This window comes from Naumovozyma dairenensis, chromosome 6 (assembly GCF_000227115.2).
Source record: "Naumovozyma dairenensis CBS 421 chromosome 6, complete genome".
NCBI classification, from domain to species: Eukaryota; Fungi; Ascomycota; class Saccharomycetes; order Saccharomycetales; family Saccharomycetaceae; genus Naumovozyma; species Naumovozyma dairenensis.
Window position 1 is genome coordinate 148,903 of NC_016484.1, and position 7,180 is coordinate 156,082.

Genomic DNA, 7,180 nt, shown 5'->3' on the forward strand with positions numbered 1-7,180 from the left:
TCGAGTTCTTGAGTTTCTCAGACTTGGAGGAGTTGATTTTGTAAAACTCGACATGTCTGCATAAGGAAGTGACACAATTAGTCCAGATCATCAGACGACCACGTTCGTCTTTAGGTGCTCTAGTAGCAATTCCAAAACAACAATTGTTAAGGAAAAACCCCAATCTTTCAACGCCACTTGTTTGAAAAGTAAAATTGATTGTATTTTCAACAATTGAAGAGTGACATCGATAGCAGGACCTGTTGTAATCAACATATCTGAGTTGACCGTACCGACATTTACTTCTGAGAAGTTTTTGATACAAGCTAATAATCTCGCATCACCACGTTTGATAATCAAATCTGGGACAGATTTCTCGATTTCGTCAACTTCGAGTTAATAGCTGTTAAAGCCCCTTTTCTACCCTAAGAATTGTTATCTTTCAATAGCAATATTTCGTTTTTAGCGTTTTCACCGAATTGGACTTGTTCAAGTTTAAATTTTTGGAGCTGATCGACATAATCAGTGAATGCAGATGCAGCGATGCTCAATTATTGTTGAGTATTAATTCCAGCATTCTTTCACTAGCTGCTTCTTCTGAAGTGTGTAGTGCTACCACGTTATCTTTTTTCAATTTGGTCACTTCATTGGAAAGAGAAGTAATAGCTTCTTGCATAACAGACATTTGTTGAGCACTTTAAGTTAAAGTGCCTTTTAAATAATTTTCTTCAGTTGCCACCTTGCGTTAATAGGAGTTGAGAAGTTGATTGGTATAGTTAGTTTAACAAAGTGATATGAGTAATGAGCTTAACAAACTGTAATAGGATTGACAAAGATAACACTTATGCATTAGATTATCACTGATTTATATTCGATTATATATATATATATGTATATTGGACCAAGCCAAATAAAATCTTTGAAGTACATCTAAAAGTAAAAGTCAAGAGAAATTCTCCTCTGAAAGACATCAGCTCAATCAGCCGTGTGGAATGTAAAATATGGGTTCGATAATAGATCAAAATCTAAACTTCTTAAAGGCAGAGAGTAGAATTTAGGATTCTAGCGAATAGATGATTCGGGTTGCTCTCTTCATATATAGTATAAATAATAACTAATAAAGAGATATAAATAACTAACTAAAATCCTCTAATTCTAGTTCAACTTTCAGTCCTTTTATAATCTTTCCAAAATACTTTTTCTCTTGTCAATAACCTTTCTTACTAGCCATTACTTTTCTCTAACAAAGCTGTAATAGGTAATTTGGATAATACGTGTCGTTTTAGATTTGTTTCATGTCAGACCTCAATAAACTTTAAACTTCTCTGTTCCACGGTAATTCACTGGATTGGTAAAAATAGAAATAAAATAAAGTAAAATAAAATAAAGTTAGTAGGATCTTCTTTCCACAGGCACACAACTAGTTCTTCAACATAATTGTGGCTTAGGATAATGTTAATAAAGTAATAACTTAGTAAGTCAAATAAATTCTAGAAGTTCATATAGTATCTCGTTGAAGTCATGCATGCATAAAACAATATTCGTAATCATGAACACCGCTCTCAAAGTCCTTTCGACTAGGTGCTCCGCAGGACACTCTAAATACTTGTAGGTTTGATTAGGAGAGACTAATCCAGAACGCCTGAGTAAACACTCAGCAAGACCATACAACTTAACCGACCCAATACATAACTCTTGTACGCATGGCCGGCCGAAACCGTAGACGTGGCTGCAATCAAAAACAATCTTAATAATAATAAGATAACACTTGCATGGCATTCGACTCAATTCAACAAACGATATTCAATTATAATTCAATAAACGTTATACAGCTACAAACATGTATGGTGCATAACATAGTTCGGGTCATTACTTCGAACCTGGTAAACTTCATAATAATAATTCTTGACTTACTTAACTGATAACGACACATAATTTCGTGACAGTAATTACTCAAACAATAATAAAATAAACATACTTCTTTGTGACACTTTGGCATGACGCCAATGCTTCGTTATCTCGATTGGATATCTTACACTTTCCCCCGTTTTGTAGAAGCTGGTCCCCAGCTTAAGAGGATGTAACGGTAAGTTCTTTGGTAACTGGATCATAATATGGATCGAGTAGATGACGGTATTCAGAGTTGAAAATGATGTGGAGTGGAAGGATGCTAGTATCCCATGTTTCGGCATTTGACCATTGGACTTCACACGTACTATTGCGGAATGTACGAACAACACGCTCAATTAGGTGTAACTTGTTTTTATACTCAGTAGGTGGGACATTATTGGAATTGTGCTGGCGTTGGTGATATAACTTGAGTCTTCGAACATGAAAAGTATTTGTACGACGATTACCAAGTTGGGAATTGAGTCTGTAGGTTTGGTCACCCATCTTTTCTATAATTTTGAAGGGGCCATACCACAAATGATGGAATTTGGTGTAAGGTTTGTTGTTATAAGCATCCTTATGAACCAGTACTGAGTCGCCAACCTTGAAGTTTGTAACACGATGACGCTTGTTAAAGTGGATAGATTGATGATCTTGAGCATCGGCCATGTTGGTTTGTATCGATACCATGATATTTTGAAGTGCTTGAAGGTGATAGTCTAAGTTGGATTGTAAGGTACCAGGTGTTTGCTGCTCTTCATTGTTCTGCGAGTGATCGAGTATGGGGTTGGTGAAACCAGGCAACCTTGGATGGAAACCATAGTTAGCGAAGAAGGGAGTAGTTTTGATGCTACTCTGGTAGGTGTTGTTGTAAGCAAAAGCAGCGACAGAACAGTACATTGGCCAATCAGTGGCGTGTTGGTTGGTATAGCTTGCTATGATCTTTCTCATGGTGTCATTAGTTCGTTCAGTTTGACCGTTGGAAGCTGGGTTGTATGATGTGGTAAATTTGAGGTGGATTCGTAGTCGTTGCCTGAGACGGTCCCAAATTTTACCAGTGAACAGCTTATCTCTATCGGATACAATTTCGTCTGGAACACCATGATGGCAGATAATATGGTTGATTAACAGGTCAGCACAATCACTAGCGTCGAGCGTCTTTTTCGTTGGAATAAACCGTGCCATTTTAGTCAAACGGTCGATAACCACTAGGACCGAGTTGAATTTGTGGACCTCTTTCATACCAGAAACAAAATCAATACCTATTGAAGACCAGGGGCGGTATGGAACAGCAAGTGGTTGGAAAATACCAGAAGGGAGTACCCGTGCATGTTTTGTACGTTGACATTGTGGACAAGTCTTGGTGTATTGTTCAATGATACTTACCATGTTAGGCCAATAGTAATCGTGTACCAAATTTTGGTAAGTTCTGAATGAACCAGGATGACCAGCGAGCAATGAATCATGATGTAGGTGCATCAATGTTTGACGAATAGTACCTTTGGGTATAACCAACCTTGAATCAAATGGTATCTTAGCGGAATAATAAAGTAAACCGTCTTTTATGGAGTAATGCTTAATGATGGTGACTAACTTCTGTGGTAATGGTGTAGCTTTCTGGAGGTTAGAGTAGATAACTGACAGTTCTGGGTCCTTCTGATATTCTTTTCGTAACGTAGTGAGGTGTTGAGGGTCCAATGAGATTCTGGATATGGTCCTTTCAGTGGACTCAGTATCGATTGCATTTAGTCTTGATAGGGCGTCAACATGATTGTTTTTGCCTTTAATGTGAATAATTTTGAAGTTGTAATCTGCAAGGTCGTCCCACCATCTTGCCAATCTTAATTTGAAGCTTCTCTCAGTAAGTACATACTTTAATGATTGATGGTCAGTATATAACTTGAACTTCTTACCGAGCAAATAATGTCTCCATTTCTCTAAGCAGCAAACAATAGCAAAGAACTCTTTCTCACGTATAGGCCAATTCAATTCGTGCCCATGCAGTGCCTTGCTCATATAAGCAACAACTCCGTAAAACTTACCATCTTTGTATAATTCTAACGTACCACCAATAGCAGTGTCACTAGCATCCGTTGTAACTACAACGTCTAAATTGTTATCAAAAGGTTTCAACACAGGTGCCTCTAATAATGCTCTTTTCAATTTCTCAAACGCAAACTCTTGTTGTTCATGCCATTTAATTTTCTTCGATTTATCGTTTGCATATTCTCTCAATGGCTTAGCAATAGTAGAAAAATCCTTAATGAAACGTCTGTAGTAACCAATCAATCCTAGGAACCTCTGACAACTCTTGTTATCTTTTGGAGCAATCCAATTCTTAATGCATTCTATCTTTTCTGGGTCTGAATGAATACCTGTAGCATTGATAACATGACCTAAAAATCCGACTTGGTGTAAGAAAAATGAACATTTTGACTTTTTGGCAAATAAGTGATGTGCTCTTAAAGCTTCCATGATTTTTCTAATATGTTTAATATGTTCTTCGTTAGTCTTCGAATAATTTAAGATGTCATCTAGGTATACAATACAGAATTCTCCGATATAGTCTCTTAGCACATGATTCATTAATCTCTGGAACGTAGCGGGGGCATTTGTCAAACCGAAGGGCATGACGTTCCATTGATATTGTCCTCTTTGTGTAATAAACGCGGTCTTGTAACGGTCTTCTTCAGCAATGGGTACTTGATGGTAACCACTAACTAAATCTAATTTACTGAAAATGGTGGCACCTCTAAGTTGGTCAAACAAATCGTCAATTAATGGTATAGGGTACTTGGCTTTTACAGTAATTTCATTTAATCTTCTATAATCGACGCAAAGTCTTCTTGATCCGTCTTTCTTCTTAACGTATATAACAGGTGCTGCAAAAGGTGAGTCGCTAGGGCTAGTCTTGTTGTCTTTCATTAAGTCTTTTAATTCGTCTTCTAAAGCTTTGCGTTCTTCTTCAGCCATCCTGTATGCGCGTTGAAATACTGGTGTAGCACCCTCTTTGAGTGTGATTTGATGGTGAATTGTCTTGGTATGTTCGTCGTGAGCTGGAATCTTTTCAACTAAGATATCCCCGAACTCTTTTGTAATTTCTGATGGTGGTTCTGTACTCGAATCGCTGGTGGATATCCTAACATAAATAGTCACTTCATTATTCTTGTTCGTAATATCGTTTCTAATGGTTCTCCATGGTACTAATTCTGATGGTTGTACCATTGTCTTTAATGCTGAGCGTAGTATGTTGGGATGATTGTTGATGAATGGCATTCCTAAAATAATAGCGGATGTTAGTGTAAATGGTGCGATAAGAGCCGAAAGGGTGAAAGGTTCACCATCAATAATAAATTTAACTTTGCAAGCATGAGTAATTTCTGACATAGTGCCATCTCCAGTTTTACAATGTATTGGTTTTGTAAGTTTCCTAGTGGTTAGATTGAGTCTGTTTGCCCATGTAGGGTCGATGATATTGGAGCTTGCACCTGTGTCTAGTAGGGCTTGTATTTTCTGTTTGTTGGCGAGTTTAGTAGTCACGTGTGGTAGTTCGTTGATGAGTGCTTGATGTTCATGGGACATGATGGAATTTTGCAGTTCATTAATGAGTGTAATGTTTTCTATAGATGAAGAAGAAGAATGGTCACCTTGTGGTAAAACGTGTAATTTATTAATATATACTACAGGTGACCTACTTAATTTTTGAACTCAAGTCACTAATAGGGATAGTGTTGGATCCGGACTTCCTAAAAGATTTTTGATTATAGCGATGTCTTCCAGGTTGTCTACCGTGTGAGTTACGGCATTCGTTAGATTTATGTCCTGAACGACCACAATTGAAACAAACAATTGCTGATTGATTGAACTGGTGATTGCCTTTGGTATTGTCCCCATGGACATCACTGACTAGGCCACAGAATCTTGGGTCTAAGATAGAATCCTTGAACATAATGGATCTATTTTCTCCGATGACGATGGCTTCTTGGACATTTTGAGGGTTCTGGGAACGGATTGCATCTTGTAATCCTAATTGTAACGGGAATAAGAAGCAAGCTAATTTCCATGATGAGTCCTTGAAATCGGCTGGGAGGAATGCTAATCTATTTTCGAAGTGATTAACATATTCTCTGTATGTTCTAATGTTCTTTGGTGGCGACATCAATAAACGGAAATTAGTAGCGATCTCATTGTTCTTGTCAGATTGGTACTTGGTGTCTAACGTAATCCAAAATTCTTCGTAAGAGTTGAAACTTGTGTTCTTCAACCAGTTAGCTGCGTTACCTTCGAAATAGTTGTAAAGACCAGCCATAAATTGTCTGTCTGAGACTTCAAACAATTCCTTGTTACCTTGCATAGCAGCTTTCCAAGTGAAATATTCATCTGGTTCGCCTTTAAATGTCTTGACAATCTTTAAGAAGTTGACCATGTTGCTTTGTTTCTCGTTGTTTTGAGAAGTAGATTCGATAGTTTGATTCATTGTAATGTAAATTGTGATATAGTTTATGATACGACTTGTAATAGGGCTCTTCCTGATGTGAATCGAACTGCGACAGCTACCAATTGTAAAATATGGGTTCGATAATAGATCAAAATCTAAACTTCTTAAAGGCAGAGAGTAGAATTTAGGATTCTAGCGAATAGATGATTCGGGTTGCTCTCTTCATATATAGTATAAATAATAACTAATAAAGAGATATAAATAACTAACTAAAATACCTCTAATTCTAGTTCAACTTTCAGTCCTTTTATAATCTTTCCAGAATACTTTTTCTCTTGTCAATAACCTTTCTTACTAGCCATTACTTTTCTCTAACAAAGCTGTAATAGGTAATTTGGATAATACGTGTCGTTTTAGATTTGTTTCATGTCAGACCTCAATAAACTTTAAACTTCTCTGTTCCACGGTAATTCACTGGATTGGTAAAAATAGAAATAAAATAAAGTAAAATAAAATAAATTAAAGGTTAGTAGTATCTTTCTTCCCACAGGCACACAACTAGTTGTTCACACAATTGTGGCTTAGGATAATGTTAATAAAGTAATAACTTAGTAAGTCAAATAAATTCTAGAAGTTCATATAGTATCTCGTTGAAGTCATGCATGCATAAAACAATATTCGTAATCATGAACACCGCTCTCAAAGTCCTTTCGACTAGGTGCTCCGCAGGACACTCTAAATACTTGTAGGTTTGATTAGGAGAGACTAATCCAGAACGCCTGAGTAAACACTCAGCAAAACCATACAACTTAACCGACCCAATACATAACTCTTGTACGCATGGCCGGCCGAAACCGTAGACGTGGCTGCAAT

At 37.0% G+C, this 7,180-nt stretch overlaps 2 protein-coding genes across 2 annotated transcripts; both read right to left on the bottom strand.

Moving 5' to 3' along the window:
• Nucleotides 1-2,049: 2,049 nt before the first annotated feature.
• Nucleotides 2,050-5,451, bottom strand: NDAI0F00630 (uncharacterized protein; the record flags this gene model as incomplete). Its single annotated transcript, XM_003670577.1, has 1 exon — nt 2,050-5,451. One exon carries the CDS (start codon nt 5,449-5,451, stop codon nt 2,050-2,052), a length of 3,402 nt encoding a protein of 1,133 aa, XP_003670625.1.
• Nucleotides 5,452-5,560: 109 nt separating this feature from the next.
• Nucleotides 5,561-6,346, bottom strand: NDAI0F00640 (C2HC-type zinc finger protein; the record flags this gene model as incomplete). Its single annotated transcript, XM_003670578.1, has 1 exon — nt 5,561-6,346. One exon carries the CDS (start codon nt 6,344-6,346, stop codon nt 5,561-5,563), a length of 786 nt encoding a protein of 261 aa, XP_003670626.1.
• Between the last annotated feature and the right edge of the window lie 834 nt (nt 6,347-7,180).